The sequence below is a fragment of the Mastigoproctus giganteus genome, chromosome 4 (assembly GCF_048544385.1).
Source record: "Mastigoproctus giganteus isolate SK-2022 chromosome 4, ASM4854438v1, whole genome shotgun sequence".
Lineage (NCBI taxonomy): Eukaryota > Metazoa > Arthropoda > Arachnida > Uropygi > Thelyphonidae > Mastigoproctus > Mastigoproctus giganteus.
The window spans coordinates 36,028,960-36,055,467 of NC_143578.1; the positions used below are offsets into that span (position 1 = coordinate 36,028,960).

General features: G+C 37.2%; 1 protein-coding gene across 3 annotated transcripts in view; it reads left to right on the forward strand.

Annotated features, from left to right (window-relative positions):
• Positions 1-26,508, forward strand: part of Atg17 (autophagy-related 17) — a 648,565-nt gene that overhangs the window by 99,768 nt on the left and 522,289 nt on the right. For all 3 annotated transcript variants that reach the window (XM_090372636.1, XM_090372635.1, XM_090372637.1), the window contains exons 6-7: positions 9,361-9,447; positions 13,328-13,469. In XM_090372636.1, coding sequence (XP_090228762.1) covers positions 9,361-9,447; positions 13,328-13,469 — 229 coding nt within the window. The remainder of the gene's footprint in view (positions 1-9,360; positions 9,448-13,327; positions 13,470-26,508) is intronic.

Below are 26,508 nucleotides of genomic sequence, written 5' to 3' on the forward strand. Positions count from 1 at the left end.
TGCTTCCCACTTTGAATTTGCTGTTGGTAACATCATCATTTGGTCCCACTGTACAGAATTTAAAAACTGCGCGGCTGATGGTGTCATAAAGACAGCATTACAAAGTGTAAGTTTCATAGTTATCTATTTACTTAACGTTAATTTATTTAAGTTTAATTATTAATTTTATTAACTAAATTAATAACTAATGTAAAATTATTTTAAACTTAGAGTTTAATCTTTACCTGATGTTTGCTAATAGTTATATTAACTAATTCAAGACCAAACTTTAATAAATAAGAAATGTGTAATTAAAATAACAACTTTATGTAATTCAGGTCACCATAATTTACTGGTTCTGTTGTCTTAACAGTCAGTGAAGAAGTGGTATAGGAAGTATCATGAAACATCTGAGAATAATTAATATGTGCATATTTTTTTACATTCATGAATATTACAAATAAAAGCTATATCGCGCAAAACTAACAGGCACGTGATACTTGTTTATATCCGAGTTCAACTGTACTTTAATATTAATAGTGGCAAATGATGCAAGGAAACACACTTATACAGCATCAGAAAGGGGGAGACCCTACTTACCTCGTCTGTCAGTCCTCCCTAATAATTTGTCTGGGTCTTCTTTAAAGTTATTCTAACTACCCATTTCAACAACACCAGATGGTAATTTGTTCCAACAATCAGTAACTTTCTGGTTGAAAGCAAATTTTTGCACATCTATTCTGCAGCCATCTTTTTTTAGATTAAGTTTGTTCCCTTATCTCTATTGTCCAAGAAAGTAAGGATATGATCCTCATTTAGTATTAGTGAGCAAATGATGCAAGAAAGCAAATTTATAGAATATCAGCAAAAAAAAAAAAAAAAAAACCTACCCACCTCGCCTTTCAATCTTCTCCAAGAATTTGCCTAGTTCTTACTTGAATTTATACAAACTACCACTTTCACAACAACAGATGAAAGTTTGTTCCAACAGTTAACAACTTGCTGGCTGAAGGCAAACTTCCAAACATCTGTCCTGCAACCATCCTTCCTCAATTTGAATTTATACCCTCTCATGTGTGTAGTCTCAGCAAGAGGAAGAATGCTCATCAATGTTGAGCTTACTCAATACATTCAAGGTCCTAAACACCTCAATCAGATCTTCTCATGGGTGCTTAGTCTCCAGTTGCTGCCATTTGCAGAACTGAAGCCTTTCTTGGTAAGCGCACCCATTTGTTCCCTTCACCAATCTCATTGCCCTTCTCTGTACTCATTCCAGCAGATCTACATCCTTCCTAAATTGAGGCCTCCAGACCTGTATACAGTACTCAAGATGTGGTCTAACCATGGCCTTGTAGAAAGGATAATCTTCCTGCTACCAAAGTTTCTGTATATCATTGACAAAATCCTATGAGCTGTCCTTACACCATGTCTGCACTGTTCAGAGAACTTTATATCTTCCTGCAGAATTATCCCTAGATCTTTTCATTTTCCACTATGCTGAGTAGTACCACACAGTTGGTATGTTAATCTGGGATTATTGCTATCTATATGCAGTACCTTGTATTTGTCAATGTTAAACATCACCACTCCATTTCTCAGCCCATCAGCCTAATTTTTCTAGATCTTGTTAGAGTAGCTTACCATGCTTACTGTTATTAACCACCCTGCCAACCTTTGTATCATCTGCAAATTTAGGCATTTAGCCTGCTATACCTTCATCAATATCATTAATAAATATTGAAAATAACAATGTGCCTAGCACTGAACCCTTGGGAACTCCACTAATAACATTAGTCCACAAAGGGCAGTGCCTGTTGATAACCACTCTCTGTCTTCTCCCATTCAACCATCCCTTTATCCATAGCAGTGACTTGTCCTTAATGCCAAATTACTCCAAGTATATGATATTAAAATTATTTTTGCATCTAGTTCCTCTGTTACTATGTCATTGTGTCCAGTCAGATTGGTCAGACAAGACTGTCCCTTAACAAATCCATACTGTGGCTGAAGTATAATTGCATTCTTGTCTAGATCGTCCTGCATTGCTTTAAGCTATCAAATCTGTAATTGCTCATGTTGCCTTTTGAATTGGGAATATATTTGCACATCTCCAATCCAAATGGAATACCCCTGAGTCTAAAGAAGCTCTCATAATTACTAATGGTTTGTTTACTTCCTTAGCCCTTAATATAAATGGTTAGATCCCATCCACCCTATTTACCTTTTTTTATGTTTAAATTCAAAAGGTTTTCTTTCATTTTCCTCTCAGTTATTACAAAATCATTTAGCTCCCTGTTAGTATTTGATAAACTTCTGGCATCCACTATCCTATAGAATTCCTCTTGTGTAAATGTAGATGCAAAATGCGTATTCAGTTTGTCAGCAACCTGAGCATGGTCACCATTGACATTAAGCAGCCCAATATCACAACCCCTTCCTTCTGTTGTTAATATAAGCAAAGTCTTCACTGCTATCATTTGCATTCTTTGCCAGAGACTTTTTATAATCTGAAGTAGCTTGCCTAACCTCCTTTGTGACTTGATTACAGATTGGTTTATAATGACTACAAATGAGTAAACTTCCATTTAGTTTACTCAATCCATTTAAAGCCCTAAACACATTAATCAGGTTGTTATGCAGATGCTTAGTTTCTGAGAAGAACAATGCATTGGAAGCTCATAAATTATTAGAAGATTCAAACGTTTACAGTAGATATAAAACTAGTCTGCAATCAAGTCATAAAGGAAGTTAGTCAAGCCTCTGGCAAAGAATGAAAAGAAAAGCAACAAAAAATTCTTTACTCATATAAACACTAGAAAGGAGGATGATGAATCAAATTGCTTAATTAGATATGAGTGACTTAATTGTTGATGCTCTTGCTAAGGTTGCTGACAAATTGAATAGGAATTTTGTAAGTGTATCAAATTCCAACAGGTAGCTGAATGAATTTTGATAACTGAGAAGAAAGTGGAAGAGAAATTGTTTGAAGCTAATGTAAAAAAGAGACATCTGGATGGGATGGGATCTATCCAGTTATATTAAAGGAAGCAACAAAAGAGGTAAGTAAACCTGTAGCCGTGATTATGAGAACATTTGAATTTAGGAAAATGTTCTTATGGATTGGAGGTCCGTGATGTATCCTCAATTCACAAAAGGAAATCAAAGAGTGAAGTGAGTAATTACAGATGAAAGGTTGACTTCTGTTCTAGGAGAAAGTCACCGATTAATGTAGTAATGAAGGACCATCTAAAGAAGAATATATTGCAGTCACAACATCAATTTGTTAAGGGGAGGCTTGTCTGACTAATCTTAGCATTAGTTGAGGCATATGATGTAAGAAAGCAAGCTTATACAGCATCAGCCAAAAAAAAAAAAAAAAACCCTTCCCATTTCACCCATCCGGTTACTCCAAATGTTTGTCTAGTTCATCCTTAAATTTATTTAAGCTGTCAACTTCCACAACAACAGATTGAAGTCTGTTCCAGCAATCAACTACCCGCTGGCTAAAGGCAAATTTCCACACATCTATTCTACAATTGTCTTTCCTCAATTTCAATCTATGCCCCCCCTCAGGTTCTTAATCTGAACAATCAGAAGTATCCCATCAGCATTGAGCCTGCTCAAACCATTCAACGCTTTGTACACTGCAATCAGATCACCTAAAATAAGGTAGGCGCCTCCGTAGCCAGGTGGGAAGGAGCAGCAGTGCATAGCACACGCTTCTTGATTAGACCGGGGTTCGAGCCCGTCACCACCAAATACGGAGGATGTGGAAAGGTCGGGGAATGACTACCGCGCCGGAGCAATATGGCCTTAGTTGCTAATGCTCCTAAAAAAAAAAAAAACCGAAACCAAACCTAAAATAAGGCCTCCAAAATTGTACGCAATACTCAAGGTGTGGCCTGACTATTGCCTTATACAAAAGGATAATCACCTCCTTGTCTTTGCTAGCAAAATTTCTATATATAATTTACAAAACTCCAAAACAGCCCATCTGCACTGGTCAGAGAACTTCATATCTGACTGCACAATTTCCCCCAGGTCTTTTTCATTCTCAACCTCCCTTAGTGTAGCACCACACAGTTGGTACGTTTCTCTTGGGTTTTTGCTACCCATATGTAATACTTTGCATTTGTCGATGTTAAACGTCAGTTGCCACTTCTCAGCCCATCTGCCGAGCTTTTCTAGATCCTGTTACAGTAGCATACTGTCTTTACTGTCATTAACCACCCTGCCAACCTTTGTATCATCTGCAACTTGGACATTAAGCCTGATATACCTTCATTGATATCATTGATAAATACACAAAATAACATGGGCCCAGCGCCGTACCCTAGGAGACTCCACTAGTAACATTAGTTTTTTGCATCCAGTTCCTTTGTGACCACATCATAGTATCCAATCAAATTGGTCAGACAAGACTTTCCCTTAACAAACCCATGCTGTGTGTGAACTATTACTGCAGTCTTGTCTAAGTGATCCTGTATCAGCTCTTTAACCAGTGACTTCATTATTTTCCCCGTAACAGAAGTTAAACTAACAGGTCTATAATTATTTGTCACCCTTTGCTGCACTCCCTTTGTGAATTGGGGATACATTTGCACATCTCCAGTCCATGGGGACCTCCCCCCGACTCTAAGGGTGCTCCCATAATTATGGCTAAGGGTTTGCTTACTTCCCTTGCTGCCTCCTTCAATATAACTGGATTCCATCAGTCCCATGTGCCTTTTTATGTTTAACTTCAAAAATTTCTCCTCCACTTTGCTCTCAGTTATTACATAATCACTTATCTCCCTGTTGGCACCTCCGTAGCTAGGTGGGCAGGAGCAGCAGTGCGTAGCACATGCTTCTTGATTAGACCGGGGTTCGAGCCCATGACCACCAAATATGGAGAATTCGGAAAGGTCAGGAAATGACCACTGCATATCCCCGGAGCAATATGGTCTTAGTTGCTAATGCTCCTAAAAAAAAAAACAAATAATAACAATAATAATAATCTCTCTGTTAGAGTTCGATAAACTTCTGGCATTCCCCTCCTTGAATAACTCCTCATGTGTGAATGTAGATGCAAAATAATCATTCAGTTTATCAGCTACTTGAGCAGAATCATCAATAGTCGAACCACCTATGTTAAGTGGACCAATCTGATTCATCCCCTTCCTTCTAGAGTTTACATAAGTAAAGAACTCTTTGCTGTTTTTCTTTGCGTCCTTTGCCAAAGTTTTCTCGTAATCTGCCTTTGCCTACCTAACCTCCTTTGTGACTTGATTACAAACTAACTTATATCTACCATAGGCTTCTGTGTCACCTGATAATTTATATGAATCCCATGCAGTTTTCTTTTCTGCCAAGAGCCTCATTAATTCATCCAACATCCATTTAGGCCTGAACTTTGAACAGTATTTTTTAGTTGGTATGAAAAGCTTAGTAGCCTCCAAGATTAAGTCCCTGAAGGCTTCCCGTTTAGAATTCACTGTTCGTGACATCATCATCAGTTGATCCCACTGTATAGAATTTAAAAATTGTCTGAGACCACTGTAGTAACCTTTACAAAAACAAAAACCCTTCCCTTTACCTTTAATTGTAGTTACATCTTTAAGTAAATCCCACATCAGTTTGTTTGTTATTTGGTTTTTAGGAGCATTAGCAACTAATGCCATATTGCTCCGGGATATGTGGTGGTCATTCCCTGACCTTTCCACATCCTCCGTATTTGGTGGTGACGGGCTCGAACCCCGGTCTAATCAAGAAGCATGTGCTATGCACTGCTCCTTACCTGGCGCCTCCGTACCTGGCTACGGAGGCGCCTTCCTTCATCAGTACACTGTGATCAATGTCACCTAGTGGTTCCTTTATCTGCAAATTCTTAAGGCATGAATAATCACTGCTGGTAATCAGATCAAGAGTATTACTCCTTCTGGTTGCTCCTCGAACATGTTTCTGTAGAAAACAATCCTCCAATAAATCCACAAAAGTCTTGATAGTGTGCGATTGACCAATCCACAAGTTCCAGTCAATATCTGAAAAGTTTAAAATCCCCCATTACAAAACATTCTGATTTACTGGCCCACTCTTTCTCTGCACAACTGTTTGTTGTACTCCTGAGTCATTATGCCTATAACACATTCCTACTCTCCTTTTCCCTCTCCCAGTGTTTACGTCACACCAAACTGACTCATCATTACACTCTCCATCTATGTCAACTGGATGCACTTCCTTAGATTTTGTGTTTCTTACCTAACAGCATAACCTCTCCTCCCTTCCTATCCTGTCTATTCTTTCTGTACACATTGTATTCCAGAAATTCCTATTCTTCACTACTTATATATGTGTGACACCATGTCTCTGATATCCAAACATTATCCCCCTTTGATGTCTTGACCAGCACTTCAAATTAATCAAATTTATTTACTATACTTCTAACATTGGTGTACATGCACCTGTTCTTACTCTTAGCCCATGTATTTACTTGTTCCATGATGACTCCCACCAACTCTTGAAATCCCCAGCAACTGGCTCTCTAGGCTGCTGCTCATTACAATAGAAGCAGTGCAAGAATCACTTTCACCTCTGCCTGCAGCTACTGTTAATATTTTAGTCTGTGAATCTCCCCAAGCTAGAAGTTTTCCAACACACCTAACACTGCCTCAAAATTCTTGCACCCTTTCTATTTAAGTATCCCATCCCATCCCATCCCATCCCATCCCATCCCATCTTACTGGATACTCTGATACAGTAATGAAGGAACAGGATGCAAAAAATAATTTTAACCTCATATACTGAGATTTCTGAAAAGATTTTGATATTGTACTACGTAAAAGTTTGCAGAACAAATTGAAGCAGTGTGACATTAAGGGCAAGTTCATGTTACGAGGATGGCCGAATGAGAGAAGATAGGAGTGGTTATCAATGGACACTGCTCTTTCTGAACTGTTATTAGTGGAGTACTCCAAGGTTCAATGCTCATTGTTGTTTTCTGAATTTATTATTGATGATAGCATATCAGGATTAATGTCTAAGTTTTCAGATGATATGAAACTTTGTGGGTTTGTTAATGACAGTAACCAAGGTATTCTAACACAATTTAACACAAGGTATTCTAATTCTAACACAACAAGATCTAGAAAAATTAGGCCCATGGACTGAGAAATGTCAATGGAAGTTCAAATTTGACAAATGTTAGTGCTACCCACATGCATTACCAAGGTACTGCATGTGGCTGATGATGTGGGTAGCAGTAATTTCAGAATAACATCAATTCAAACTGTGGGTTATCACACATGAGGGTAATTATAGAATGAAGATCTGAGGGTAATTGTGTTGCGCAGTCAGATGTGAAGTTCTATGACCGGTGTAGACAGACAGACTACTAGAATAGCTTATGGGATTTTGTCACTGATAGATAGGAACTTTGTTAGAAGGGACTAGGAGGAGATTATCCCTTTATATAAAGGCAATAGTTAGGTCACGTCGTGAGTACTACTGCATACAGGTCAGTAAGCATCCTTTTTTTTAGGAAGAATGTGGATCTGTTGCAATGGGTGCAAAGAAGGGAAATGAGATTATTACAGAGAACAAAAGGGTACTTTTAACAAAAGTACCATTTTTGTTCTCCATTCCTTTCAAGAGTTTCTTTTATTCAAATTGTAGCATCTGTAAATATAAATATAAACTAGGCAACTGTAAGGTCTCATTGAGGTGTTTAATGCTTTGAATATTTTGAGCAAAGTAAATGCTGATGGCATCCTTCCTCTTGCTTAGACAATACACACAAGGGGGATAAATTTAAATTGAGAAAGGGTGGTTGTATGCAGAAATTTGAAAATTTGCTTTCAGCCAGCATTGTAGTTGATTATTGGAACAAACTTTCATCACATGATGTGGGAAGTGCTGCATTTTTTTTTTTTTTATTTTTTTTTTTAATTTGGCGGATGATTATCATTATCAGTCATATGGTGCAAGAAAGCCTGAAGCTTTTGCTGCACCAGCCAAAAAAAAAAAAATTCTGAGTTACCATGAGAGAGAGAGAGAGAGAGAGAGAGAGAGAGAGAGAGAGAGAGAGAGAGAGAGAGAAGGAAATCACCAAGAAAAAGAAGAATAATGATGATGATGAATAAGCTTGCTTTCTTGCATCATTTTCCAATACTAATATTAGATGCTTGTTTCATATTATCAGAGCAGCATCTGATCTCCTAGTAATGATTTAAATTGTAGAGCAAGAGGTTTTAAATTTTATACAATACAGACTTTAAATAAATGAATTTGTGAACAGGTATCTTCCCTCTGAAAAGGTGAATAAGTATTTCATTGCAAATGAAACATAATGGCACTTAAGTTCTGCATTAAGTTGAATTTCTTAATTCAAAGCTTTCAATGCAAAGGCACTACATAACAGCTCATTTTATATGTATTGCCTACCATTACTTATTCGTATAATCATTGTTGGGTTGTTACGTGCTGCAATTATAGGAGCCTTTGTCATCTCTAATGAGATGGTAGTAACCACCATCAAAGTGATCACCTTACAAATAAATAACAGTTATACTTCTTGTAAAGGTGTTTGTTAATAGTGCAGCATCAGGGCAACTCCTTGAATTAGTATTAAATACATAGAGGTCATTGATCTTCAGGGGCTTCCTTGATTACAGTATAGTGGCTTTGAATTGCATACAGTGCAATTCTAATGCATTAGTCACATATATAAAGTACTTTAGTGAAGATGTATGTTGTGTGCTCTGTAATTTTTTTGAAATGAGTGATTCAAAGGAAGAAATTGCTTGTTTCAGGCTTGATTTAAAAAAAAAAAAAAAAAAAAAAAAGCAAACCCTTCAGAAATGCAATGTTTTATCAAAAGCACCAAAATTTTCAGATGTTTTTAAGATTCAAAGACCTTATACCACCTGTGAACTTGAAAGTTTCAGGACTAGAATCAAATACTTGTACTTCCCTACCTGCTACTCTCTGGATCTTGCTCTCTATGACTTATCCTTGTTTTGTGAGGTAAAACTGAAGCTCAGAAGAAAGATTTAATGGTATCTTGAAGATACAACAAAAAATCATGGGAGGTACTTGACAGTTGTTGTAAAATACTTCTCATCACCTTTGGATTATGAGAAGTATTTAAATCTCACTTTAATTGCAGATGGACTTAATTCCTCCATTAAGCTGAATTTATTTATTCAGAATTTCAGTGGGATCAAGTTTATTAACTATTTATTTAAATTATTACTTTTCATAAACTATTTCATTCATTTTTCTTAAATCTCAAAGTTAATAAAAACTGATTTGACTGCTAATTGTGTGTAATTTCAGACTCCTGAAATTTAGATTTTAAAATAATGACTATTATTACTAAAGTTAATTTTTCTTTCTCTCAAATAGTGCTTTCAAAGAGCAATCAAGTATTTGTGTTCAGAATTTTAAACGATACCTGGGTTCCAGATGCTATTATAAGGAATTACTCCACAGGTAATGGTTTGAAAACATTGATTTCAGGTGCTACATAAGTAAAGCTTACATAGCCTGCATCATCAAAAAATAAAATTAATTGCTTTCTCTTATATAGTATATCAGATATAGTATATTAATATGGTATATCAGATGATATACCTAATATAGTATATCAAATGAAAAAAAGTTTTATTTGAATTCTGTCATTCTTTTAAAATTGAATTGTGTTATTCTGTTCAAATTCTGTTTTTTTGTTAAAATCGAATTCTGTTATTTTGTTAAAATCGAATTCTGTTATTCATTCTACTAAAATCTCAGTCCTTCATGATACTTAGTGTAAGCTGAAACATACTAGAATCACAGACAGTATTCTAAGATGGATTGCAGGATGGCTACAGGGCAGGAGGCAGAGGGTTGTGATATTCTGCTGATTGGTGTAACATCAGAAGTGAGGTGCTCCAGGGCTCTGATGAGAGCACATAGGGAGTGATGTCAAAATTTGCAGATGACAAAGGTTGGGAGAGTAGTTAATGATCAGTGTCAAGCAGCATTCCTTCAGGATGAATTGAATGGGCTTCAAGGATTGTCAGAAAGGTGGCAGCTGCATTTTAATTCAGCAAATTGCAAGATCTTATTACACTTTGGGAATATCAACCCCAAAATATCTTATACATTTAATGAGATTGAATTAAACATGGTAGAGAGGAAAGGGATGTGGGTTTCATGATATGGGCAGATATGAAGTTCTCTGAGTATTGTAAACAGGTGGCCAGGAAAGCCTATGGTGTCTTATTGATAATTTATCGAACAATACATTCTAGAGAATAGGAGGTATAATCTTACTGTATAAGGCAATTGGAAGACTGCATCCAGACACCTTAGAGGGGACCTGCTTGAAATCTGTAAAGCTTTGAGAATGGGTAGTAAAATGAACAAAGCCAAAATTTTCACTGTTATAAAGAATTCCAGAACTAGGAGTTACAAATTCAAATTATGGGGGGAAGAAGTTTAGATTGGATTACAGGAAGTTTTCTTTTAGTTAGCGAGTTGTTTACTTGAACAGGATGCCTCTGCAGGTATTTGAGGCTGACAGCTTGAAGAAATTCAGAGATCAACTACCTACATGATAATTAATGATTTAAATACATGAGGAGGGAAGCACATAATTAGCTACAGAGTTACTGCAAGCTGTACAGAAAGTATGGAGATGACACTTTAAAGAAAACAGCAGTTTATGAGTAGTTTAATCAGTTTCAAAATGGACAGCAAACACTGGAAGATGAACCTTGCAGTGGATACCCTTCAACATCACGAAACGCCAAAAATGTCAAGAAAGTGAAGGAATTGATGCCTACAGACAGTCCAACTTTCTAACCAAATCTCAGCAACAGTCATTCACTTATCATTTTGCATGAGTTCTTCACGAAAGTGAAGGAACTCATGAATATACATATGGACTATATTCAAGAAATATGAGCTGTTGAATATATGGACTGTAGGAAAGCCATTGCAGGTGATTTTCTAGAAAAATTTTGCCTGTTACCCCGAAACTAAGGTAGAATCATCTGAATGGTGCAAAAAAATGTTCTCATGCCCCCAAGAGTCTTTGGCAACAAAATTCAATGTCAGATTCATGCTGATCATTTTTTTCAACAATGAGAGCATAGTGCACTGCAAATTTGTAATGGGGGGAGAAGCATTACTGTTGCTTACTATTTTCAGATTTTTGACATATTTGTGCGAGAATATGAAACAAAGGCAACCTCAAAAATGGAAGGATGGATCCTGCACCACAACAATACACCCAGTCACATGGCGATGGCAGTTCAGCAGTTTTCGGCTGCGAAAAAAATCAGTCATGCAGCAGCCTCCCTATTCCCCCAACATTGCATTGCCTAACTTCTGGCTGTATCCTAAAGTGGAAATGGGGCTTACAACCATTTTGTCATTTGAAAAAATGTATCCTTTGAGGTTGTCATTTCGCTACAGTGGCTGGCAGATAAACTCAACAGTTACTTTGCATCGATATTTACTGAAGAAAAATCCTTTATGTCAGTGAGAAATAATGGGAGTGAAGTTGAAAAATATATAATTAATGAAACTGAAATTTCACATGATTATTTAATGAAAAAACTTTCAAGCCTACAGGCAAGTAAGACTGTTGGGGTTGATGGCATATACCCTATAATTTTAAGGGAGGCGGCAAGTGAGTGCATTGAGCCATTAAGGCTAATTATGAGAGCATTACTGGACTCAGGAGAGTTTCCGTTGGATTTTAAAAGTGCTAATATGTCGCCAATAGATAAAGGCAGTTCTAAGAGTGTAAAGGACATTACCGACCGGTCAGTCTAACTTCAATAGTAGGGAAAATCATGGAGGCAACGATAAAGGGTGGAATTCGGGATCATTTTGATAGAAATGGAATTCTGAAAGATACACTGCATGGTTTTGTTACAGGAAAAATCATGTTTAACAAATCCGGTTAGCTATTTTAACAGACTCACTCATGAGCTGGATTTCAGGAATAATTTCAACATTGTTTATTTAGATTTCAGCAAAGAATTTGACTCAGTCCCCAGTAGCGGTTACCTTATAAGCTGGAAGAGGTTGGAATCACAGGGAAAATCCTTAGATGGATCAAAGCAGGATGGCTTTAGGGTAGGAGGCAGAGGGTTGTGATAAATGGTTATTCCTCAGATTGGTTTAATGTATGAAGTGGGGTTCCCCAAGGATCAGTATTATGGGACCACTGTTGTTTTTGATTTTCTTAAATGACATCGATAAAGGGATAGAGGGTGTGATGTCTGAATTTACAGATGATATAAAGATCAGTAAAGTATTATTGAAGTATTATTAAAATATTATTATTGATTGAGCTTCTTCAGATTGATCTAGATTAAAGGGCCTAAGTGGCCCTGTAAAACACAATTTTAAAGAATGTTTCAATGCTTTGGAAGACTGATGGAACAAATGTGTTTGCATGCAGAAGGAAGGTACGTTGAAGGTGATTAGATTAGTAAGCCCATCTCTTCGCTTAATAAACTAAAATCAACTTTTTGATTTTACCTTGTATAAGAAACAATCTTAATTTAATAACAACGTAAAATTTTTAAAACTTATAAAAGCATTTATACCAACTAAATATTGCAATTATAGTTGTATGTATGTATAAACTTTTACATTTAAAAATTTGAAGTATAGAATGGTGACAGCTCACACAAAGTTTTTGTAAAAACCATTGTCTGCATGTTACTACTTTTCTAGGTTTATATCTTTCACGGAAGCCTGTCAAACAAAATGTTTCATACACCATGTGTTGGTTTGTGCTCTGAGTCACTATGGCTGTCACTATATGCTTTATTTCACAGTCTTTTCAAGTAGGTGGTCTAGCGAGCTCAAGTTGTATCATGCTGCTACAGTTTATTATATCAATTATATCATGCTGCTGCAGTTTATTATATCAATTATATCATGCTGCTGCAGTTTATTCATAAGTTAACATAATTACTGTTTATATTACACCATACATAAACTCATATCAACTAGAGAATGAAGAGCATAAAGTGCATAAGTGTTTTGTTGCCCGAAGTGACTATTTTTTTTTTTTTTACAATTGAGCTTCATGACTCCGGTGATGTATCACATAAAAAAAAAAAACCACGAGAAAGGGATTTTTAATTTTTGTCATAATAGTGAATAATTAAAGATGTACATTAGACACTAAAATAACAACAAAAGAGTTGGTGGCTCCATATATCAATTTTTTTCTTAGACAGTTATATGAAACAGTTAACAGGCATGATATATGAAAAGCACATTATGTCCTACTATTATTAAATTATTTCTTTATTTTTATTATTTTGTTTCGATACAAAATAATTAAAGTATATTATTATAGTTTCAGGGAAGTTGTTGCTCAGCTTGCCAAGATTCCATTATTGCCCACCTTGCAAACTGAGCCTAAAGTTGTTGATCCTGCTGCAGACATATCCTCAGAAAATGATTCTTGTTCAAGCCTTCTTAATTGGATAAACTGTAAAGTAAGATTTTAAAAATTCAGTAAAACATTCCTCATTTTCCTAAGCCTGTGTTAAAAATTCACTCAAGTGATGACAGATGAAAGACAGGTGTAATTTCTAGTTCAATGTAATTAAAGTACACGAATAGAAAATAAATGATAGGGTTTTACACATTTTGCATGACATTTGCAATAAGCTCTTTATTTAAAGAAGAGAGCTGAAATGTTACTGCGAATGTGAGAACATTCGTCTCCATTGATAACATAGATTGTATTAAATATCGCACTAAATACAAAATATGAAAAGAACATACTGAAACAAATCTGAAGAAAGCTGCACTCATATGGATGCTGTTATTCACCAATCTGCAACTCTGAAATTCAACTTCAAAATGACAAGTTTGGATTTCAAAGCTCACACCAGTTAGAATCAATGTCTTGTAATATTTTGCCCTAAAAATAATGGAGACGTAGACTGATTTGAGAATGGAACATAAGCAAAGATGGTTATTATTGACAAACAAATACAGATAAATATTCCATATTTTCCAGATAATAATTTTAGATGGCAAAATTTGTGAAAAAATATTTTATTGTATAATTTTGAAATATAAATTTGCACACTGAATCTGTGTTAATAAATACATTGACATTTTGTCAATGTATTCTTGGAATTGACACTACACTGACAAAATGTCAGTGTAGAACAAAGGTTTTATTCATCATAGAACCAAAAACTTGTCATTATATCACTCATTGTTACTAATATTATGGCCTGAATAGTTCACATTATTTAAGGCATATAAAGCGCTCAGTGCCATTAAGAGCACTGCTTATTCTGAATTTCTTGAAATATAGCAGTTTCGCTAATTCCCACATTTTCACCTGATTGCATGCTGAAATTGCCTCTATTCAGTTGGAGGCAACTTCATGCATGAATGATTTAAAGGGTTTGTTAATTGAGATGTTTATTGGCTACTGCCTAAGACCTTTTAGAATTATAGATAACTCAATGTTTAATTCAGCAGCCTTCTTTTTTGTTACCACTGTTATTTGTGATCTGAAATGGTTGCACACTAAAAATGCTAACTTTTTCAGATCACTTGAAAACTTTGATCATACTTTCTGAAGCCAATTCTAGAGATAAAAACATCATTGTATGCACCTACTATACCTTTGGACCATAAGATATGGGGAAATTTTAGGTAATATTCTACAAAGGAAAAAAGTGCATTATACAGGGTGTTTCAGTTAAACATTTCAGAACTTCTAAGAGGGGTAGGGTACATCCTGACAACTCGAAATCATATAGCAATGTGGGGTCGGAAATGCTTTCCTGAAGCGGTGTTGTACACAGAAGCACCATAAAGAAAAGAGACCGTAAGTGAGAAATCGTTTTAATAATACATGAAAAGAAGCAAAAGGTACATGGATTAAAGTAAGTGTTCGAAGTTTCTTCCACGGGCTACAATGCACGCCTCACATCTCCTACGCATGGACATCCGAACATTCTGGAATACTCCAGGCGAATTTCGAATTTCTTCGGCAGCTACTGTGATTCTTGCAACCAGTTCCTCAGCATTGTCAACAGGGGTGTCATAAACTAGCGATTTCATATGACCCCAGAAATAAAAATCAAGACATGATAGGTCGGGTGACCGAGCAGGCCAACGCACAGGACCACCACGTCCGATCCACTGTTGACCAAATGTGACATCCAGGTAGTTACGAACATCTCCGCTGTAATGGGTAGGGGCTCCATCGTGTTGGAACCACATTGTCTGTTGCGTCGATGCAGAAATCTGTTCATCTCTCAAAAGTTGTGGCAATACTTGCTGCAGAAAGATCAAGTAGATAGGTCCGGTTAGACGACGCGGTAACAGGTAAGGTCCGATGAGGTGATCTCCCATAATACCGGCCCATACATTGACCGAAAATCGAACCTGTGCTGCACGACATTGTATTGCATGCGAGTTCTCGACCGCCCAGATATGGTCGTTATGCGTGTTGAAAATTCCTTCCCTTGTGAAGGATGCCTCATCGGAAAACAACACTTCAGCAGGAAAAAGGGGATTTGTAGCACATTTTCCAAGGTACCACTGTGCGAAAGCAATACGAGGTGCATAATCCTCCGGTTGCTGTGTCTGGACACGCTGCACGTGAAATGGATGCATGTCTTGTTCTCGGAGAATCCTCCAGACGCTGCAATGGGAAACCCCGACTGCGTTTGCTAGACTTCGTGTACTCATTCTTGGATTCCCCTGTACATGCTGCAGCACATTCTGTTCGACGGCTGGAGTCCGTGCTGTTCTTACCCTGTCCCTGTCAGCTCTTTCAAATGAACCTCTCTCAGCTAACCTCTGATGCAGTCTTGCAAAGAAATTATGACTGGGAATACGCCTCGTCAGATATCGTTCCGCGTACAAATGCTGTGCGGCTGGCCCACTACAATTTTCAGCCCCGTACGCCAAATGCATATCGGCTAACTCTGCGTTCGTGTAATCATCCATCCTACTAACTTGGCGTTCTTGTTCAAGAAATTCAAAATTCGCCTGGAGTATTCCAGAATGTTCGGATGTCCATGCGTCGGAGATGTGAGGCGTGCATTGTAGCCCGTGGAAGAAACTTCGAACACTTACTTTAATCCATGTACCTTTTGCTTCTTTTCATGTATTATTAAAACTATTTCTCACTTACGGTCTCTTTTCTTTATGGTGCTTCTGTGTACAACACCGCTTCAGGAAAGCATTTCCGACCCCACATTGCTATATGATTTCGAGTTGTCAGGATGTACCCTACCCCTCTTAGAAGTTCTGAAACGTTTAACTGAAACACCCTGTATATCTATAGTCCAGAAAATACAGTAATTAAGCACTAAAAACTTTCTTAGAAGGTTTGTAGTGGCAAGCCACCTTTCTGTAATAATCCTAACATTATTAATTTCAGCACTTCACAAAATCACAGCTTTTATTTGACATTTGCTCTTTAATTTGACAAACATTAATTCTCTCCTTGAAGTGGTAAATTAGAACAAATGGTGTCACAGTTGCTTTTTTTGTCAGATTCAAATTCAGTGAACTTTTTGAAGATCACTAGATTAAATTCTGTTTTCCTGTTATAGCAAAAGGTAAAATTTGTGCCTTATCTATTTTTTTTTTGAAATTTGTGAAGTTAACAGTAAGCAGCAATAATAAAACATTTATTCTATGTCAAACCTTAGCTTTGGAGAGTTGTATTTGCACTTACACAACAAAAGTCGGGAAAAGGGTAGCCACATAAGGAAAGACTGAATATGTTGGGTACAGAACCTGGTAACTAGGTGCTTTGTTGGGGGGGGGACTGATGAGGTCACTAAGGTTCTGAGACAAGATAGTAGAGTGAATGAAAGTGAATTGTTGGTTATAAATATTGATACTAGAATTACAGGAGAAAAAGATTTAGACTAGGCTGTAGGAACAGTTGTTGGAACCCTTTAGCAAGCAAATTGGTAATTACTGGTATGAGTTATCTCCATGGGTCATTAAGGCTGAGATATATTTGAGAAAATTCAAAGATCAGCTGGATAGGAGAGAAACACATGATTTTTATTTTCAGTTTTCATTATTTTCAGTTTTCAAAACTCCATCCATTTGATATCCCATATACTTGCTAGTAGAATAGATGTCATGGATGAAGTAATTTTCTGCTAGAAGAACATATCACAGGTGAATTAAATTAGCTATTAATTTGGTTCTTGAATTTAAACCATAATTTTGGCTAAGAAGATTGGCTGTGGTAATTAAGGCTTTTTTTGTAGATGTTATACATTCAAATGCAAACGGCTGTACTTATAACTAAGCACATGAGGTGCCTAGTTAAAAAAGAAATGATTTACTAGAGAACAAAAAGAGACCAATCTGTTACTTCAGAAAACAAACCTGGAACTTGTAATAGTTTAAGAAGTAATGGCATCTCAGGCTACATGCATTTGCAAGTTAATTTTTAAAATTTTGAAAAAGAATCAAAAGGTTTCAAATGCTAAATAAAAAAATACATAAATGTATAAAAACTTGCAAAACTTTTTCTGTTGATGATCATTGTGCTGATGTGATGTCAAATTGTCAGAAATTCGTTTTTTCTGCCTGTAATTGATAAACTAGTTGCCAAGTTGGAAGGGCATTTTGACACCTATGGCCAAAATACAAAATGCAATTTGTTTTCATAAAAGTAATGAAATTACAATTTACTCTAAGATTAATTAATATTTAATCAATTTTAATATTAATTAATTTATAATTATAAAAAATCACAGATGGTGGTTTTATATAAATGAGGCTTTCATAATAATTTATTTAGTTAGTAATAATTGCCATTTTTTAAAATAAATTATAATTTCAATTATGCTGTCTTTAACTCTGTTCGATGCCTGTAATGAATTGGTGCCTGTGGCTGAGGCTGCTCTTGCCATATCCTAGTTACACTTCTATTTATAAATGCATATTATACAGTTTGTGTTTTAAGCATTCTAACAGAGTTTTGGAAAATGCCTTCAATAAAGTTGAGTAAGCACTACAGCAAGAATAAGAAACTGACTTGGAGTCTTCTTCAGAACTACAGCACTTGCAAATTTTCTTACATAATACATGTACTATGAAGGAAGAGAACAATGCAAGCATCTGATCAATGCAAGATTTAAAGAAATTTCTGTTTTGAAGAAACCATGAAAGTACATTTCCAAACACTGAAGCTTTTCTGTACCTACTTTAGCCTTATGGTGTCAATTGTTATAGGAAAAAGAACATTTTCTAAACTGAAACATAAAAGCAATGAACTGTTGTTGTTATAAGATTATATATTTAAGTTATATGTTTAATTTTTTAAAATATATAACTTTTATTGTGTAGAGGGCACCGTATTCCTTTTCAAATAATGCAGAGAAGATATGATTCAGGAGCTGATAAGTGAAGAGAAAAAGAACAACAGAAAACTCAAAAGGAATGCCATTTTATCCTTTTTTTTTTTCCTCTCTTTTCTTTCTTTTTTTTTTTTATAAGTATAAATAAGTTTAATAAGTATAAATGTTCAATTTATACTTATTATTTATTGAAACAGAATCACTGAACTTGATAAATTATGATGATATAACTGACATATTCTCAAAGACAAAAGCCAGGAAAAAATTATAAGTATAAATGGGCCTGTTGTTCTAGGATCCATGGTACAATGAAATAAGATAAGTGTAAATCCAGTAAATATCTTTAATTATGAATACTTTGGAGCTTTCGAGACAATCGTGTCTCTTCTTGAACAGAGTTTGAACTTAAGGGATACAGTTATGCGTGCAGTGAGGCGTGTGAAGGCACATTATTCAGTCATTAAACTGGCATTCATTGTTGCTGCAGGGACATGCGCAATTCTTCTCCAGCGCTTGTCGAGGTATAAAACGGTTGTCTCCAAGATGGGGTGCAGTCTCATGCCCTTGCAGCTGTTCATGGCTCTCGAATTGCTCAATATATTGAGTGACTCCAACCATAGGCGGTGGCGGAAGTGCTTGGAGTGGTCTATTATTTCATAGTCTCGTTTGGGATTGAGGTCGTGGTGAGTAGCCCAGAAGTGCTCTGGGATTACAGACCGGTTGGTCTCAGCAAAGCAGATTACTCTGTCGTGTTCCGCAAGGTGGTCTTGAAGACGTCTCGAAGTCTCCTACATAGCAGCTGTCACAGTCTCTACAGGTTATGCGGTATATTACACTGCTGCGTAAGAGAGGGGTGCAGGGGTCTTTACACTGGAGACTAGAGAATGTAGGCTGCATAAAATGCATACAGGGCAACTGTATGCATTTTATGCAGCATTCCCTGAGGATTTTAGAGATCTGGCCTGACATGCTTGGATAGTATGGAACGTAGGCGGTAGGTATATTGTCCTGGGTTGGTGGTCTCGGGTGGACTGTGAGCTCTTGTGCTTGCAATAGGCACTTGTCTAGTATGTGTGTGTTGGGTAGCCACAATTGATTAAGTCTGTCCTCGCACGAGAAATCTCACTGCACCTAGCTGCATCTGTGCTGGAATGGCTCCAAGCTCTGGAGAATAGAGTGCAGGCAGTGCTGTTGAGATGACTGGGGGGCATGGCCGGATCTGTAGTTTGTGAATTGCCTGCACCACATAGGCTTACAGTATACCAAGGTTTCCAGGTGTGGGCCCACACGTTTTACTAGGACATCCAGGAATGGGAGTGATCCGTTAACCTCTAACTCTAGAGTGAACTGGATGAACCCAGACAGGGAATTCAGATATTCTAGTAGTGTTATTTCAGAGCCACATGGGATGATGGTGAAGATGCCATCAACATATCTGCACCATGTTGTAAAAGGTACAGGTGGGTTCAGGAATATCTGTTCTTCTAATTCTTCCATGGTGATGTTGGCTACTACGGAACTAACAGGGGCGCCCACAGCAGTGGCGTGTACTTGTTGGTATACGGAATCCTCGAATGTGAAGATTCTGCTTGACAAGCACAGGTTGAGGGTGGTACAGATTTTGTCAGTAGACAGTGATGTTCTGTTTCGAAGGTTTAAGTCATTATCAAGGAGCCTATTGGTGCAACGTACAGCCTGCCGGACAGGGATTGACGTAAATAGCGACTCTACATCAAATGATGCCATAACAGCGTTTTCAGAAATTGAGAGGCCTTTAATAAGGCGAATAAATATGCCGCTAATAAATTCACACAACCGAATAAATTTGGTTGTGAATTTTTTTTTTTCCATTTTTAATGAAAACCCCAAACAAAAGAGGTATTAGAACCTACAGTACTTAGTACTGTGCTTGGGTTGGAGGTTGAGAAGATGAAAGAAGATATTTGTTGACATTAGACTTGAACTTCTGTAGAAATCTATGAGACAGCGAGTGGAGAGAGTCTGTTAGAGAGAAGTCATTAATTAACCTAACTGCCCTCTTCTGAATGGAATATAGAAGCCTGATAAAGGTTTTGGGGGCACCACCCTACATGTGGGAACAATATTCCATGGTAGGGCAGTTTTGCAATTTGTACAGAGTGAACAGCTGTTTGGAAGAAAAGTAATGCCGAGAGCAAAAGAGAAAAACAAGTTTTTTAGATGCAGAAGAAGCAATATTTGTAATGTGCTTGTGCCAAGAGAGATTAGAAGTCAAGGTAATCCACAAAAGAGATATATCATTTTGCCTAGAAATCGGAGTGTCACCAAAGATAAGCATAGGAGCAGAAGAATCCTTTTTGCGAGATATAAGACAAGTCTGAGTTTTAGAAGGATTGAAATCAACTAAGTTGTAATTTCCCCACTGGAAAATTACCCGGAGATCGACATATAAGAAATTGGTCGTGGGTATTCGAGAAGTTGAAGCTGATTGAGCAGGGCAAGGTTTCTCAAAATGGAAAGTGCAATGCAATGTGCTATCATTGGCAAAACTATGAACAGGATTTCCAGTCAATAGAAGAAGGTCATTAATATACAAGAGGAAAAGAGTGAGGGAAAGAACTGAACCTTGGGGGACACCAGCATTAGTGGAGAAGTTAGAAGACAGAGAGCCATCTACCATCACCCTCAGTGAGCGATAAGAGAGAAAACCGGATAACCAATTACAAAAAACAGTTGGCAAACCATAAGATGGAAGCTTGTTTAGGAGAAAAGAAGCTTGTTTATGCCAAACACAATCGAAAGCTTTTGAGATATCAAGAGCAACTGCATGTATTTCACCGAACTTTTCCATTGAATTTGTCCATAAATGGGTAACATAAGGCAGAATATCACCAGTGGATCAACACTGACGGAATCCATACTGGCGATCGTTGATCAGACGGAAGTTTTCTAGGTAGTTTTAGAATTGGTGGTTAATTGATTTCTCCATTACTTTAGGAAGAGTAGAAGTAATTGCAATGGGATGATAATTGGATTGGAGGGATTTGTCATCCTTTTTAGGAACTTGCTGGATATGAGCAAATTTCCAAGCAGACGGAAAAACACCTTTGGAATAAGAAAGTGAAAAAAGGTGGCAAAGAACAGGAGTAAGTTCAGGAGCACAGGTTTTGATAACAAGTGGAGAAATACCATTAGGACCTGGAACTTTCTTAGCATCAAGATTCGTCAAAATCCTTCTGACGTCCTTTTGATGGAAGACCACAGGAAGCATTGAATGGAACATGTTGGGAATGGTGGGAGGTGTTTTGCCAAGATCATTAATACATGAGTTGGAATTAAAATGGGATGCTAGCAGGTCAGCTTTATCCTTGGCTGAAGTGACAGCAGAACCGTCTGGTTTGGACAGAGGTGGGCAAAGGTTGTGGCCAGTAGCTTTGGCAAGAGACCAGAATGCTTGGCTACCATTATGGCAAGAAGCAAGTTTTCTACTCTTAGCCTGTTCAAAATCTAGTTTGGACTGATTAATAACTGCTTTACAATTGTTGTGAGCTTTGGTGTAGGCAGAAAATAAAACTGAAAAATTGGAAATAAGCCAATTACGATATGCAACGTTCTTCTCTTGAACAGCCTTAGCACATTTATTGGAAAACCAAGGTTTAGATAAAGGACAAGATATTAAAGTGGAGTGTGGAATAAAGGATTCCATTCCTACATGAATAATTTCACTGACACGATCTGAGCAAACAGTGACATCAGAAGTTTTAAAACAGTAATCCGACCAAGAAAAAGGAAAGAAATCTCGCAGGTCATCCCATTTTGTATTCTTGTAATGCCAAACAACGTATTGAGCATTACAAGTCTGATTCATACTATCTAATGTCAAACAATACGAGTTTGGAAATAGCCGCGAGATAAAGGCTCAATTGGAGAAGAGACAATCACCAAGTTGTGATCTGATATGCCTAAAAGACCACTCACTTCGACCGTGTACTTAGAAGGGTTGCTTGTGAGAAAAAGATCAAGCGTGTTGGCTGTATGGTTAGGATTGTCCAGATTCTTGTAGGTAAATGAACAGTCTGTGCAAGGTCATTAGTAATTGTACTATATTGAGGTAAACTCCTTTTATTATTTTAAAAATAGTAATTGCAAAAGCCTCAGCATCTTGACCAGCTGGATCAGTGTGACTAGAAAATGGAAGCCAGCTGGAGTTGTGAACATTAAAATCACCAAGGAAAATTACCTCACTGTTAGGAAAGTTGGACTGGAGAAAGTCAAGTTGCAAAGAGAGGAAGTCAAAGAGCTCTAAGTGATTAGTGGAGTTGGGAGAATGGTATAGGCAATAGATGAATTTGACACAATGAGGTAGAGAGATTTTAAGCCAGAGAAGATCGAAAAGAGGAGATTCCAAATTACCAAGTCACTGACAGGGAATATCAGAACAGACATATGCACAAGTACCACCTTTGAGGTGAAAGGGATCTTACAGCAAATAATTTGGGCAACTGAGATGAGCAGTAGTTAAATCAACCGATAACTGAGATTCTGTCTGAAAAAGTACATGAGGTTTGGCAGACTGCAAGTCTGCCAAAATTACATCACTGTTAGGAAAGTTGGACTGGAGAAAGTCATGTTGCAAAGAGAGGAAGTCAAAGAACTCCAAGTGATTAATGGAGTTGGGATAACGGTAGAGACAACAGATGAATTTGACACAATGAAATAGAGAGATTTTAAGCCAGAGAAGATCAAAGAGAGGAGATTCCAAATTGCCCAGTCTCTGACAGTGAATATCAGAACATACATATGCACAAGTACCACCTTTGAGGCGAAAGGGATCTTACAGCAAATAATTTGGGCAACTGAGATGAGCAGTAGTTGAATCAACCTATAACTGAAATTCTGTCAGAAAAAGTACATGAGGTTTGGCAGACTGCAAGTGGAAATGGACATCGTTGAGATTAGAATTGACATGTATATTTTTTAAAATGAACTAGGAAGTGTTTGTGAGGTTTAGAGCTTTTCGCAGATAAGCTTTCTCTATTAGTTTGACAATTCATGGTGTATTCAATAGTAAGAAAATGTTGGGGGGGGGGACATGCTGTATGAAGTAATGAAATTTTTGAATATGGCGTACACATGGTAAGAACATACCCAGATCCTTGACATAACGTGATGTCGATAATGCCCCCCCCCCCCGCATACACATTACTCGGACTCCCTCCAGTCACTATCTGGCAGAGTAGAGGTAACAAGATTATACACTAGCTGATCCTAAAGAGTTACCAATAGGCTTGGTCCGGTGTACTAACTACCGGCCTGCCTGCAAACACCGTTTTAGAGTTTTACCCTCAAAACGTAAGGAAGATTGGATCTCGCCATGATGTTCATCATAACCTGAAAAGTCATCAATCATATTGCATGATGGAAGAGATGGGGAAGGGTAGACTGGAACTTAGATCTGGAGACTAAACATGGGTTCCAACACTCCAAGCCTTCAATAAGCAAAGTGGTTATATTGCACCTGTTGATGAGCATATTCTACCACCTAGTATTGCCAGGTAACACAGAGGGCCGGCATTCCTCCATGTCGTGTGGGCACCACACCTCAACTCCTGCTTACGTTCGTTTACACCTGGGTAGTCACCCATAGTGTGCTTGTGCATGGAAGTTATACCCAGAATTACTAACAGTCCCACCATCGTGAAGGTGCAAGCAGAGGATTTTGCTGTCACACACTGTCCAGACTTTGCTGAAATTGGGTCCACTTGACTTGAATGTCACCCGAATATCAGTTCCATTAGCGTTTTAGACTCCCAGGTAGCAAGTTCAGCCTGTCTGGCATATCTGAGAGAATGTCAGTGACAACCTCAAAGATCTTTAATCTTTTAAATTCATTCTCTAATTTTAATCTTTTAAATTCCTTGTCTAATTTTAATCTTTTAAATTCCTTCTCTTATTTTTGATATGATTCTTATCTAATGAGAATTAAATGTTAGTATCCTGCAACTAATTGGCTAACTTTAAATTGGTTTGCTCATTAACAATCTCCTTTATCAGCTTTTTGGATAACTAAATGTTTTATGCATTTAAATGCATCTCTCAAATTAGTATTAGTCATAGTGCAAGGAACCCCTATAATTTTGCAGTACCAGCCAAAAAACAATTAATTAATTAAAAAATAATAATAAATAAATAATAAAATAAAATAAACTACCTGTTTGACTCCATCTTCCAGTAGGTACCTGCCCAGCTAATCTTTGAATTTTCCCAAACTGTCAACTTTGTCATGGAGGCAAACTTATTTCAGTAATTAACAACTTGCTGGCTAAAAGAAAACTTCTCACAATCCATCCTAAACCTCTTCCCTGGAATTTTTAATTTATGATCTCTTGTTTTGGAATCATAACTGAAAATTTCACCCTCATTCATTTTACTTTCACCTCTCAGAGCCTTATACACCTCAACGAAGGCTATAAAATAAACTATATTATAGCCTATATATACTGTATTATGAGCTCTTTTGAATGCCCTTTTGCTGATCTCACCAATTGAGTTGCCTGTCTTTGAACCCTTTCCTGAAGTTTTGTCTTTTTTTTAAGGTGTGCAGTCTCCATACCTAAACATAGTATTCCAAGTATGCTCATACAGTTTCCTTACATAGTGGGATTATGATCTCCCTATCTCTACAAGGAAAAATTTGATAAATCATTGGTTGGAACATGGACCTTCCTTGCTATCTCTTTGCAATCCTCAGAAAACTTTGAGCCATATGGTAACTCTGAAATCTCTTTCTTTTACTGTCTCTAGTTCAACCCCACCAATATAAATTATGTTGGGGTTGCTGACTAAGAGAGGTGTATTTTAAGGTGCAAATTCCATACCTGAACACAATATTCCAAGTATACTCATACAGTTTCCTTACCCAGTGGGATTATGATCTCCCTATCTCTACAAGCAAATGTTTGATAAACCATCCATAGGACACCATGGGCCTTCCTTGCTGCCTTTCTACCACTTCTTGGAAAACTTCATGTCCATCATATGGTAACTTTGAAGTCCCTTTATTCAGCTGTTGTTTAACCCCACCAACTTTATAAATTATGTTGGGTTTGCTGTTCTCCAAGTGTAGGACCTTTGCTAGATTAAAACTAGCTACCACTCTTCTGACCATCCCCCGGATCTATCTAGGCCATTCTGAAGAAGCTCTGCTTGGTGCTGATCACTATTAATTTTGCATCATCTGAAAATTTTGACATTATGTCTGTATTTCTTCTTTGATGTCATTTAAGAAAATCAAAAACAATAATGGTCCTAGTACCAATCCTTGAGTAACTCCACATCTTACATTAGTTACCTAATCTGAAGGATAACTATTAATCACAGCCCTCTGCCTCCTGCCCTGCAGCAATCCTGCAGTCTGAGTATTTTACCTGTGATTCCATGTTCCAGCTACAGTAACCTCTCATATAGGACTAGAGTTAATTTTTTTTGCTGAAATCAATGCATTTAGACAATGTTGAAATTATTTCCACATCCAACCCATAAGTGACTCTGTCAAAATAGCTAAATAGGTTAGTTAAACACAATTTTACCTTTACAAAACCATGCTCTTTACTTCAGAATTCCATATCTATTTAATTGATCCTGAATTGCACTCGTGATCAGTGATTTTTCCACCCCTGCCAGATTAGACCGGGGTTTGAGCGGAATACGGAGGATGCGGAAAGGTCAGGGAATGACCACCACATATCCCCGGAGCAATATGGCCTTAGTTGTTAATGCTCCTAAAAACCAAATAACAAACAAACAAACCACCCCTGCCATTGAAGTCAGACTGACTGACTGGTTGATAGTTACCCACTTTACTCCTAGAACTGCTTTTATGTATTGGTGGTACATTGGCACTTCTCCAAGGGAATCTCTCCTGAGTTCTAGGGTGTTCTCATAATTAACGTAATGGTTCAGTGCACTCTCCTTCCACCTTCCTTAAAATTACAAGGTATGTGCACTCACCTCCAATAACCTTACTCTCTTTTAAACTCAGAAGATTTTCTAATAAATAATCTTATGAAAATTCAATATCATTAATTTTGTGCTTTCCAGCTTCACTCACAGTTTCTCCTCACCACAAGGGTCTCTAAATATCGATGCAAAGTATCTGTTGAGTTCATCTGCAAAATCAGCTGGATGT